Here is a 13,034-nt window from a genome sequence, read left to right on the forward strand (position 1 = left end):
TCCCTCCAGCTCGTTTCGTCTTGTTCCTTCTCATGCGCCTCACACTAAACCGTGGTTTGACGGGCTCCACAGTCCAGAGGGTCTCACCCTGTTCATGATCCGGTCCCACTTGTTCCTCCCGTCCCGCATATGCAAGCAAAATGCCCGTCGGCATGGCGACTGGGATGCGTGCAAAAGTGAGCAAGGGTTTCCGGTATACAAAACACCCTGAGGACGAACTTCCGTTTCCTGCAGGAACACATTTTTTTAAGGTTGTTCATTTGGTTAATTTGAAGAGCGAACAGCAGCCGGGGGTCAGCAGAGGACCCTCTTGCTTTGCTGGCGTGAAGGGGAACTTGTCCCTAAGGGAACCCGTGGGGGTGTGTGTCTCTGGTGAAGGTTTATCTTCAGTTGATCTGAAGGACAGGTTTATCTTCAGTTCTCAGTGGCGCTTCCAGCTGCGATTTCTTGGTCACACCAGCACGTGGCAGAATGTTGGCAACTGACGTTTTTTAGAGTGTGTGTGCGAAAGAGAGAGACTTACCTCTTTTCTACCTTGGGAGTCAGCTACATTTCATTCAAACGTGTTATTGAGGTGGGGGGTGCGTTGCAAGGGGACCTGACAGGTGAGGTCTTTTCAGTAGCGGCTTGGCCTGATTGGCTGCGTGGAACTTCCAGGATCAGAGGCAGTCTATCCTTGATTGCAGGTTTCTGAAGAGCCCCCACAAATGAGGGCTGCGGCCTTCAGCCCTTGTTTGCTGCAGTTGGTGTAGGCCAGGGTTTCTCAAACTTTGGTCCCCCGCCTGTTGTGGGACCACAACTCCCATCATCCCTGACCACAGGTCCGGCTGGCTAGGGATGATGGGAGTTGTAGTCCAACCACAGCCGATGACCCAAGTTTGAGAGACCCTGGCCTGGGCCTTTGGCCTGATCCAGCAGGTCTTAGAGTCATAGAATTGCAGCGTTCGAAGGAACCCAAAGGGTCATCGAATCCAACCCCCTGCAATGCAGGGGTCACTGCTAAGCAGAAAACCGCAGCTGCAAGCAATCTGTTGCCCTTTCACACACGCACAGATATGCACACACAACGGAAATGTGATGTGTCTGTCCATTGGATGCACTCCTGTTCAGACCTGCTCCTTCTTCAGTGTTTCCAGGTCAGGAGATGCAGACGGCTGTTTTCCTCCTGGGTCCACGATATGGAAAACATGAGATGAGGAACTATCTCTAAAAATAACCCCTCAAGCCTCACCTGGTTCTCCCAAAGGGCGTGTTTTCTGTTGAAGGAGTCTCGCTTTATCAACCTGCCTCTCTTGTCTGTTTCGCTCGGTGTTCTCCCCCTTTTCCCCGCCTCTGTCCAGCTTCCTTGTCGTATCGCAAATTCGATTGCGCCGTGGAACCGCCAAGCAGCCAGCAACCACCCTGATTCTGCCGACTTTTTTTAGTCCGTAACATTATTCATTACGCGTTGCAGTGGGTCTGCCCACCCCACAAACTTGTGGGGCAGATCAGCCTACTGCATCTCTGGGCATGTGTTGGAGGGGACAGTTATTTGTCCTCCGCAGATAGCGATACAGCGAGACCTCTTAAAGCCAAGGAAACTTCAGCTCTGCGGCCGGACTTGGCAGTGCAAATTTGCATAATTTATTTTGCACAATTCGCATAATTATGGAGTGAAGAGAGGTATCAAGGTTCTGAACCTTCTTTCCTCTGACCCCCTTTGCGTGCTTTCAAGAATATTTCTGCCCATCCATAAGGACTAGTAGCTTGCTTTTTCTTTTTGTAAAGGAAAGTTGAGGTCCTCAGTCTACACAGCCTGTCCTGGCCCCCCAAAACTAGCCTCCAACACCTCAAGGGCAGTGGAGGACGCTGTCTTGCCACCAGCGTCAGGGTAAAACTGAGCTGCCACTCCTGTTGGCCTCTCTTTGGGGGTGCCATCATTGTGCCCTTCGCCCCAGGCAGCAAACCGCCTGCCCTTCCTTGGAGTGCCTGTCCTTTGACTTCCTTCCGACTTCTTTCCCACAACAACACAAGCCCCCCTTTCTCTCCGCCACTTTCACTCTCACATTCCCTTTCGTTCCCGGAGAGGATACAGAGCGCAAACCCCCTGAGGTCTCCAAAGCACACCTGAACTGAAGGTAAGAGGTTCTCTGGCGGTGCAAAGGGCAAAAAACCCACCCCTCACGCCTGCTCCCAGCCCTAACAACCCTCTTCCTTCCCACATTTGTTTTTGCTCTTTGCACATGCCCCGAAGGCTGCATTGTGCTTTAACAATTTTATTTCCGTTTGTTTGCTTTCGTGGCTTTTTTAACCTCCCTTTCTCTCTTCTAGAGTCCAGCTTTGCGCTCTGTGTGTGTACTAAGCCCCCTCGTCCGCTGGTGTCTCCCCCTCACGTCCCGTTCCGTGTGTGTCGCGGCTGTCCCATCTTGCAGAGGCTTGAGAAGGCTGCCGGGCTCTCGCTTTTAACGGTCGCTCCCAAAAATGGGGGGGCGGGGAGGGGAGCCCCCTTGTTTAACACCCCCCCCCCCCGTCTCCCTCTTGATCACAGTTTCAGAGGAGCCTGCCTGGAGCGGAGAAGAGGTTTGTTTTGCAGGCGTGATTGGGTTCAACAGAGGTGTGGGTTATGATTTACTATTATTAATTTATTTATCATGTCACTTTCACCCGAAGGCCCAGGGGTGCCTTAAAAGAAATTTAAAACAACTCGCAGCCATAAAAATAAGGTGACACTTCACGTGTCAATAGCCAGAGCAAAAGAGGCGTGTCTTCGGCATTCCCCAAAGGCTGTGCAGTGAAGGGGCCAGGCAGCACCTCTGTGGGGAAGGAGTTCCCCAGCTTGGGGGCCATCCCAGAGAAGGCCTCGCTGAGGGTGGAGGAACTACCATGAGCGCCTTTCCCTCTGTCTGTAGGGAAAGAGGCTGTCTATCAAGATATTTGGGGCCTGAGTCATTTAGGCCTTTAAACACCAACAGATAATAGTACAAAAAACTCTGGGCAGAGTCAAAGGACCTTATTTTGGCAGGAGTCTTGACCATTGTAGGAGGCAATGAGAACCTTTCTAAAGAGGGCCAAGAAGCTGACAATAAGAAAAATTGTTCGAAATTCAGGGAGGGAGGTTGAGTGTATTCTGTCTCAGCAATCCATACAACTACTCCTCCCTCATGTGAAAAATGGGTCTCAGGGCTGCCTTGCAAAGATCAAAGTCCTTAGTCAACAGCAGCAAATCGTTGCTCCCGTCTGCCTCTGATTTCCCATGAATGGTCTGAAAAGGGGCTGTGGGATGAAGACCACCCCCCTCCAGTTTGCAAGCACTTCCCAGCCTGGTCGCCTGGAGAAGGGTTCCCCTTGCCACATGCGACTCCCAGTTCCCGTCAGGCAACAGGGTCAGGGACAATGGGAGCTGGACGCGGAATGCATGGGCCTTCTGGACATTGTTGGACTCCAGTTCCCATCATCCCTGACCACTGGGCATGCTGGCTGGGGCTGGTGGAAGGAGGGAGTCCACTGGCAGCTCATCCTGGATGGAGGCAACGCTGCGTGAGCTTGATGCTCCAGTGGCCTGGCTCAGTATACATTTCAGGTGGGGGGGGTTTCAATTCATCCATTTTTTTAGACTCCGCCTCCTGTCAGCATCCCTTAAAGCCCACCTTTGGTCTCCCTTTCTCTTTCCACAGATCTCTGATCCCAGTCAATTAGCCGGGCCCTGGATGAAACACACCGCCCAGCCCAGGGGCTCAGGACCGCCACATGTAACAGCTCCTCCTTGAAAACGTGGGTGAAGAATACGGGGTTTTAAACCGGGAAAGAAACATCTGAGCACTTACAACAAAATGATTTTCCTGGCGTTTTCTCCAGACTGTCATTCCTACGTGTTCTCTGTCTTTTTTCCCTCTCCGAAACCTAACTTTTTGAGGGGGAGATTTATTCTCCCTGAAGGCTACGTGAAAGCAATATGTGAGAAAGCTGAAGTTTCGGGGTTGCTGCAGGCCCCCAGTTTTGCATTCTGATGCGTCGAGGTTTTTAAAACGACCCAGCTCCGGACACAGGAAAGAGCTGCTAATCTGCACACTTGAGGTTCTCCGCTGAGAACGACCTGCCGCCGCACGTACCTCTTTGTTCCGGGTTTGCCACGGCAACTGTCCACACGGAGCACGGAGCAAATGTCCGTCCGGTGGGGCTGAGTGTTGCCCATCCATCACCCGGCCATCTTCACCTGCCTGGATGCTTCCTCAATGTCCAACGACAGGGACCAGCCACTAGGTGGCAGTGCACGACTTGAAACCCAGAAACCCATTTGCTGTTCTGCAGCCTACGTTCTGCGTACCACTTGCTGCTGCTTTTCCTGAGATCTGAAGACAGGAAAGAAGAAAGGGCAGAGGGCAGTGAGGGTCAAGCGAGGGTGCCCTCAGTAGCTGCACTACAGAGCCGTCTTCCTGCGCCCCCACGTCTCCCCCCTTTGCAAACTTGGAAGCTGCTTGAATTCTGACTTGCAGGGGGGAAGCTGTGGGTCTCTCCAACTTGAAGCCACCCTTTTGGATTACAAGAACGCTTTTAAAACGTTGGGCTTGCGTCGCTGGCGTTTCAGCCCGGGAAATGGCTCCTTTTTCCCCCCAGACCAAAAGGGCCAAGCTGGTGGATTCCTGGACCCCACGACCCTGCAGGGAGTCCTCTCTACAGAGCCGGCAAAAGGGTGGTTCCATCTATCCCTTGTGAAGGCAATCAGAAATCCACGTTTTGTTTTTATTTTATTCCTCAGAATCTTTACTCAGGGGAAATCTGTGGCATGACCGACGCTCATCCTGAAATGTCCTGTCTCTGCGTTCTTGCAGAACAGTTGCTGAGAAATTTGCACAAGTAGACTTTGAGGGTCAGCCGCGGCCAGCCTCTGAGCCAAATCTGGATCGGAGCCATTTAGCCCTCCAGCCCCAGAGATGCAAGAAAGAGCATGGATGAACAGTGTCTTCTCTCGTTACTTTCCCCTCCCAGGGGTCCTTGGCTTGTTTCCTCCCGCCGCCTTGTCATTGTAGCCCCTCTCACAAGTCCCCGGGAGGTAGAATGTTGTGAAATTCCCTTCCAGCTGGTTTCTTTTAAGAAGTGCCGTTTAACTTGAAGATTCGCTTCTTCTTTCCTCTTCTCTTCCCGTCACATTTTCCTTTTGTGCCACGACCGTGCGCCTGCAGGCAGGGACTCATCTCTCAACTTGATTGTCTGTATGTAAGCCACTCAGCTTTCGGGCTGAGGAGCGGGTTGCAAACACTCCAGATCAATAACAGCAAGGGGAGGGAAACTTCCAGCCTCGCACCCCTCGTGCCCTTGCGTAGTTTTGCAGAAGGCATTGGGGTGCAGAGGAACACTGGAATCCCAGCAGGACTCTGCTGAGATTGTGCCACACATACGAACTTCAGACACTTCGCTCAATCAGAAGCACTGAGGTCAAGCCTGGAGGCCCACAACCTCCTCTCATGGGTGGTGGGGAAACCCACAAGTGCATTCGCCATGGGGCAGATCCCACCTGCAGACACTGGTGTGCAATTCGGGAATGCTCTGCGATCGGACCGCTTGACTTCCATACTTGTAAACATGCTTGAACCGGTAACGGCGACAATTTGCTGAGCCACGTGTATGTATGTCTGTGTGTAAGAGAGGGAGGGAGACTAATATTTCAACAAACGTGTACAAAACTGCAAATAAATCTGCGACTGGCAGCCAGGTGCCCTTCTCCGCCTCTTCTCTCTATACCTTTGTCGGTTTAAAATACCTGCTGCGCCTTCCTTAAACATAGATGTGATCACAGCGGATCTCCCATGTGTGTGCGTGTGTAGATTTCTACCTGGCGAGCGCATCCACACACGTGATGCTGGCTAGCTGCGCGGTAAGGCTGTACCGCTGTTTACGTGAAGCCTCCAGCTCCCAAGGCAGTCTACCTCTGAAGACCATTGGCTGGGGAGCAATGGTGAGAGAGGCAGGCCTTGCCTCCAAGTCCCATGTCTGTGTGTTTTCCAGGAGGCACTGGGCGAAACTGGGTCCTGGAATAGACAGGCTTTTTGTCACATCTGCTGGAGAAAAGCTTCTGTTCTGTGTGAGCGCCTGCTCTTTTTTTGCAGTATGCATATGGAATAGCCACCTGTGCATTCATGCCCAGTAGCCCTTCGAACCCAGTAGAAGGGTTTTGGGGTCTCCAACCTGATGAGCTCCAGATATTTTGGTCCACAACTCCTACCTGCCCCAGGTCCAGACATGGCCACTTGGGCTGGGGGTGATGGGAGGTGTCGTCCGAAACAGGGCTGTGCCAGCTGGGGTTGGTGGGAAATGGAGTCCAAAACGTCTGGAAAAGCAAAGGCCGTTTCAGCAGATTGGTGTTTAGCTGCCCGCCTCCTCGGGAAATGCTTAAAAACAACTTTGTCCTCATATTATCATCACAGGGAGTCGGGCTGGATTATCCATTGGGTCCCTTCCAACGGTACAATTCTGTCATTCCCCACCTGAGCAAACCCCGTGCCATTGTGGCCCCCAAGCCCCTTTTCTCCTCTGGTCGGGTGCACAGCCCCAAGGGGCAAATATAACAACAACAACAACAACAACAACAACAACAACAACAACAACAATAATAATAATAATAGTATTTTATTTATACCCCGCCCATCTGGCTGGGTTTCGCCAGCCACTCTGGGCGGCTTCCAACAGAATATTAAAATACAGTAACCTATTAAACATTAAATGGTTCCCTAAACAGGGCTGCCTTCAGATGTCTTCTAAAAGTCTGGTAGTTGTTGTTCTCTTTGACATCTAGTGGGAGGGCGTTCCACAGGGCGGGTGCCACCACCGAGAAGGCCCTCTGCTTGGTTCCCTGTAACTTGGCTTCTCACAGCGAGGGAACCGCCAGAAGGCTGGCTGGAACCCCCCGTCCTCATTCCCCTGCTCCGCTGCCCTCCTGCAGAATCCGACCTCTGCTTGGCCTTTTGTGCCCTGTTAAAAAAAAACAGCCCAGCTGCTGCCCCTCATACGCAGGAGCTGGAAGCACGCCACTCCAATCTGCTATAAAGCGAAACTGAAAAAATCCTAGCGGATGTCCCTTGTTCCTAAACTCTGTTCTTTCCGCACCCTGTATTGGATCAGGCAAGGACTGGGGCGATCAGTCCCCAGGGGACTTTTTGCCCCTCTCGCTGCTCTCCCCATCGCTTTGGCACAAAATCCGGGCATTTGGCAAGGGGCAGGTCAGGTGCTGTTCACCCGCAGACAGTGCCTCCATTGAGCTGTGAGCAAGGCCCCCCCACCTCGGCCTGCCGTTCATTGCCCCCGCTTCCCAGGGGCTCTCGTGCTGCAGAGACAAGGCTGGGATGCCAAAAGGGGGGGGAGAGAACCCCCTCCACGTACACCTCCCCACCCCACCCCAAAGTATTCAGTGCCTATTAATAGCCCAGCCAAAGCCACGCAGCTGTTTGGGAATGGACTGGGTGCCAGGGGGAGGGAAAGAGAGAGAAGGGATCTCACGAGGCTCGGAGGAGAAAAGAGAAGCTCATTCAGCGCAGAATCTGATGGTCTTTCATCCGTCTCGTGTGCCTGTTGTCATCATATCCCCTTTCCTGCATCCACATAAATTGCATCGCAGGTGGCGAGTCACATTTAAAAACGTTATTAATGGGAAAGCAACCGCTGCAGCCACGAGTCTCAAAAACTGACCACTCCAAAAGACCTTAAGTTTGTTGGTTTTCAAGGGGTACCATAAGAATTATACTTCTCATTATGTTAAGCCTAGATAAGTTGTTTGGGGAACAGGGGACAGAACAGCTGCACCTCTTAGAAAATAGCGTGAAATACACCTTCCGATATCTCAAGGGCTGTCGCTTGGAATATGGAGCAATCTTCTTTTCTCGCTTTGGAGGGGAGGACCCAAGCCCAAGTGACAAGAAAGGAGTTCTGACTCAACAGCAGGAAGAACTTTCTGACAGTAAGAGCTGTTCAACAGTGGAACGGTCTCCCTTGGAAGGTGGTGGTCTCTCCTTCCTTGGAAGTTTTCCAGCAGAGGTTGGACGGCCACCTGTCATGCATGATCTAGTTGCAGATGCCCTCTTATCAGGAAGTCCGTTCTCCACAGTGTGGGAATCGGGCACCTCCTAACCTTTAGAACTCTCTGCCATTGCATTTCAAGCAGGTAGACTGTGGCTCTTCAATCCTGCTTTGGCAGTCGATGTTCCGTTTGCCGGCAGCAAATTATAAAGCTGGGGGGGAAATGCAGCTAGAAATGATGATAATATTGAGCTTTTGCATTATCTCTGTCCTCCTTAACGTTATTTGACAGTGCTTTTACATTATTTCTGTCACCCTTGTCATTATTTTATAGCGCTTTTACTTTATCTCTCTCCTCATTATTCTGCATTGCTTTTACATTATCTTTGTCAGTGGGTCGCTGTTGGTATAAGGATGGGTCAATCTTGTCAATTTCGGTCTCTGTCTTTTCTCCTTCTTCAGCTCATTCTGCCACACTCCTGCACCCATTTGCTGTTTGTTGTTTTCCAAATCCTCATGAAAACCCTTCTTCGTTTTTAGGGAATATTTCTCCCAATATAGACACTTTTTGTTTTTGCAAGCAATTCCCCCCTCACGTAATGCATTTTTGTATGCTGTTTTCGCCCGGACACACATGTCAGTAATGGGAGTTCTAGTTCAGCAAGATCTGGAGGACCAAAGGTTCTCCACATTACCCCATTTTGTTCCATTTGAAGAACTGCATCACAAAATCCAGAGACGTGCAGTTTTCTAAAGACAGCTGCACATTTGTTTCCCCACATCGTTTCAGGATTGTGAGGGGGTTGGGCTGGATGACCTTTGGGGGACCCTTCCAACTGTACAACTCGATGATTCCAGGAGGCGGGAAGGAGGTTAAAATGCAGACGAAACGCAGGCAAAATCCCAGGGCCTGTGCTCTTTCACACCCACCCCACCAGGGTTTCCGCTCAGGGACTCCAGCAGATCGAGAGGATTCCTCCCTCTCATCTCCCTCTCATCTCTTCCTTCCAGGCCAACCATCGAGGTGATGGACGCAGTCGAGGCGGATCCCACCAGCCGCTGGCAGGGGGTCTCCGTCAGCCGCGCGTCGCCGACGCCCCCCGAGTCCCTGGCTACCGTCAAATCGTTGATCAAGTCGTTCGACTTGGGGTGCCCAGGTAAAAAACCCCAAAACGCCACGGAGCTGAGGGTCTCTTATTTCTCTGACAAAATGTCTTCTTGTGCCCCACCCAGCTTTCATTCCTATTTCCCGTTTGGATTTGTTTGTAGATGCCTTTATACATGCACCATCTCTTGACATGTCAGGGCTCTGTGCAGCGCTATGCATGCAGCAAAGCAGAATTTTAAAACAGTTCAAAATGGCGATTTTAAAATGCAGGGCTAATCGGGAGGGGAGACTCCTGCAGTTGCGCTAAAATCCTGCTCGTGGGCTTCCCATAATGGGCATCTGGTTGGCCACTGGGAAAACAGGGTGCTGGGCTAGAGGGGCCCCCTTTGGCCTGATCCAGCAGCCCGGCTGTTTCGATGCCATAGATGGAACCCGGGGCCTCCATGCCAACAGATGCTCTGCTGCTGAGCTGCAACCCTTCCTATATACGCCGAGTCAAACCTTACGTTTTAGACTGAAATCAAGGAGTGCTGCTGGATCAGACCAGCTTGCCTGCTTCCAACAGGGGACAGCCAGTTGCCTCTGGGAATCCTGCAGTCGGGCTTTACAGGGCTTTCGGGGTGGATTTAAAAGGGGTTGGGCAAATCCACGCCTAAGGATAAGGCTGTGGATGGCTACTAGCCACTGAACGCCCCTGAATATGCCCCTGAATACCACTAATTGGGAATCACAAGCAGGCAGAGCGCTATTTGAACTCAGGTCCTGCTTACAGGCTGCCCATTGGGGCACCTAGTTGGCCTGTGTGAGGACAGGATGCTGACCCAGATAGGCCTCGTTCGGCCTGACCCAGCAGCCAGACTCTTCCTCCAGCCATTTATAACACACTTCCTTCCATTAGACCTCACTTACCACCAGTGATGGCAGCATGTAGCCCTAGGCCTAGCTGGCACCTAGTTGGCCACATTGAGGGCAGGATGCTGGCCTAGATTGGCCCTCTTGGGCCTGCTTTATATCCGGCGTCCATTTATACCTTGCTGCCCTCACTCTCCATTTGACTTCACTTGCCATCAGTGACGGCAGCGTGCAGCCAAATCCAGTTAGCCACCGTGAGAGCTGGATGCTGGCCCAGAAGGGGCCTCCTTTGGCCTGATCCAGCAGCCAGGCTCTTCCTGCAGCCATTTATGTCACACTGCCCTCACTCTCCATTAGACCTCACTTGCCATCAGTGATGGCAGCTACCAACACCAGCACCTCGTCAGCCACAATGAGTACCGGATGCTGGACTTGGCGGGTCCCCTTTTGGCCCAATCCACCAGCCTGTTCCTCTTCCCTTCCACAAAGACCAACCAGCTGCTTTCTCTTCCCTCGCAGGTGGTCCGGGGCAAAGCGTTCCTGTCCACAAGGTCTCCCGGAGCCCCCTCAGCGGCATTCCCACCAGGACAGCTCCGGCTGCTGCCGTCTCGCCCATCCAGGTACGGAAGAAGCAGCCCCCTCCCTTCCTTTGCGGAAGTGGTATTTGGGTGCTGGACGGACTTCAGGGAGCCTTTTATGGCAGGGGAAGAGAGAGATGGGGGGGGGGGAGGTTCAGCACGTCGCCACCAGGAAGGGGAAATGGATCTGTTTGTTTCTTTTCTGCAAAGGCACCAAATACCGGCAGATCAAAGCGAAGCCCTTGGTGGGCCCCAGCGAAAAGCCCCCCCCCTTCTGACCGCCTCTCGGAATCCAGCAGCGGAGGTCACTTTTGGGGCCGTCTTCAAAATAATAACAACGATCTGATTTTGATCTCCCCCCACCCTGCTCCCGAGAGCCCTAATAAACAATAAATGCTGAGGGCGTGGGCGGTGATGGGGAGGGCAGGGGCCAAAGCCTTGGGGCGCGTGCAGAGAGATATGCAGGAGTCGGGAAGAGAGAGCCAGGCCAAAGCCAAAGTCCCCTCCGTTCAAAAGGGACCCGAAGAGTCATCTAGTCCAACTCCCCGAAATGCCGTGGGGACATGGGTTCAGTTTTCAACTCCAAATCTATTTCCAATCTGACCTTTTTCGAAAATCCTCCCACTTTTAAAACTTTTTAAAAAGTTTTGAACGTTTGCCTTCCTTCGCTGCTCCTTCGGGTTTGTTTCTTCAATCGAGTTTTGTACGGACTCAGGCAGATAAATGCCGTGATGTATTGGGGCAGGCGGACCCCGAGTTGTGTCGCTTCCCCTAAAAAAATTAAGCGAGATCCCCGTCCTCCTGGTTCTGAGTTAAACTTTAGCAGAGTTTCTTTAGCTTTAGCTGAGATGGAAGGGAAAGATTAATCGGACCCCAGGAAGCTGCCTTATACCATTGATCCGTCCAGCTCAGTATTGCCTGCACTGACTGGCAGCAGCTTCCCAGGGTTTCCGACAGGGAGTCTATTTCCCAGCCCTTGCCCAGAGTAGCCGGGGATCGAACCTGCGGCCCTGTCTTCATCTAACTCAAATGCTCCACTGCTGGGCTGCGGCCCTTTGCCCTGCTTCTCCTGACACGCGATTAAAATCGGTGCTGAATGTTCGCTGTCCTCCTGCAGACACTCTGTGTTCTCCCTGCCCTCCGTGTTTCTGTTCTTTCTTTACTAACTGCTCATCCTCAGGTGATCATGCAGAGGCACACCCTCCTCTCTCCCTCTTCGGGAATCGTCCGCCCATCCCTGAGCACCTGGGGTGATATAACAACCAGCTTAGGGTGGCACTTTCCAGAGTGAGCCAGCAGGGATGCATCTGGAGGAACTGGTAATTTATGAAACAATGGAAGCAGGAGGGGAGACTCCCTTCCACCTCACCCAAGACAGGTGCTCCATTCGAGCGGGTTCCACCGCCCAGTTTTGGGGCTGCGTTTTTTTGCAGAGGCAGCCCCAGGAAGCTGCAAGGGACCAGCTCCTCTCCCTTTTCGTCCGCCTGCCATATTTGCAGCACCCCCAAGGATGCTGGCTGATGGCCAGCATGAGGATAACCCCGAACGGAGCTCTTCTGCTTCAGTTTGGAGGGGCTTCGGACCACGCAAGCCACTATGGTGCAGTGCTTAAGAGTGCCGGACGCAGGAGACGAGGGTTTAAATCCCCACTCGGCTGTGAAACTTTCACTGGTGGTGATCTTGGAACACTGCCTGCCTCTCAGCCTCACCTACCTCGCAGGGATGTTGTGGGGGGTTAATAGAGGAGAGGGAGACCCATGTATGCCACCTTGAACTCCCTGGAGGAAAAGGTGGGACATCAAGGTGGGATCTACGGGTATAGGGTGCTTTGCAAATTTAATAACAAAATAATAAATCATAGAATCATAGAGTTGGAAGGGACCCTGAGGATCATACAGTCCAACCCCCTGCGATGCAGGAAATACGTGGATTGAACTTGCAACCTTGGTGTTACCAGCACCACACTCTAACCAACTGAGCTATCCAGGCACAGTTAATAATAACAACAATTGGGGTCTATCAAGGCGCACACTGGACTGGCTATCATCCAGTTTTCAAACAAGACAGGAAACTAGAATCCTGAGGGAATCCAAATTTTCTGCTTAGGGGGAAAAAAGAAAAATGACTCGTGTGATGTGCAGGAGTTGTTTTCAAAAGGCCTTGTGAGGTTTTTGGGTTTTTTTGTTTTACATTTTTGTGCAGCCCAACAACATCAGTGGCCCGGCGGCTGGCTTAGACCAGTGGCCCATCTATCTAGTCCAGCATCCTGCTCTCTCTCACCTTGGCCAACCAGGTGCCCTTCATGGGAAACATCGGGACCTGAGTTCAAGAGCCCTCTCTCCCCTCCTGCGGTTTCCAGCAATCGGTATTCAGAAGCATGGCTGCCTCGAACCATGGAGGCAGAGTGTAGCCATCATGACTGATGGCCACTGATGGCCCTTCTCCTCCATGAATCTGTGTGAAGAAGTCTTTTAGAAGACAGCTGAAGGCAGCCCTGTTTAGGGAAGCTT

The 13,034-nt window shown here is 52.2% G+C and overlaps 1 protein-coding gene and 1 long non-coding RNA gene across 5 annotated transcripts in view; both read left to right on the forward strand.

Moving 5' to 3' along the window:
* The window catches only part of SPECC1 (sperm antigen with calponin homology and coiled-coil domains 1), a 107,349-nt gene that overhangs the window by 64,165 nt on the left and 30,150 nt on the right, over window positions 1–13,034 (forward strand). For all 3 annotated transcript variants that reach the window (XM_080982846.1, XM_080982845.1, XM_080982847.1), the window contains 2 exons: window positions 8,998–9,143; window positions 10,466–10,566. In XM_080982846.1, coding sequence (XP_080838972.1) covers window positions 8,998–9,143; window positions 10,466–10,566 — 247 coding nt within the window. The remainder of the gene's footprint in view (window positions 1–8,997; window positions 9,144–10,465; window positions 10,567–13,034) is intronic.
* Window positions 376–5,688, forward strand: LOC308464163. 2 transcript variants are annotated; one of them, XR_013979908.1, is made up of 3 exons: window positions 376–2,117; window positions 2,311–2,559; window positions 3,654–5,688. It is a non-coding gene; the product is annotated as an uncharacterized lncRNA (long non-coding RNA). The 2 variants fall into 2 exon arrangements; XR_013979907.1 differs by having other exon boundaries at window positions 376–2,559.

This window comes from Podarcis pityusensis (assembly GCF_964106645.2).
Source record: "Podarcis pityusensis genome assembly, chromosome: 15".
Classification (NCBI taxonomy): domain Eukaryota; kingdom Metazoa; phylum Chordata; class Lepidosauria; order Squamata; family Lacertidae; genus Podarcis; species Podarcis pityusensis.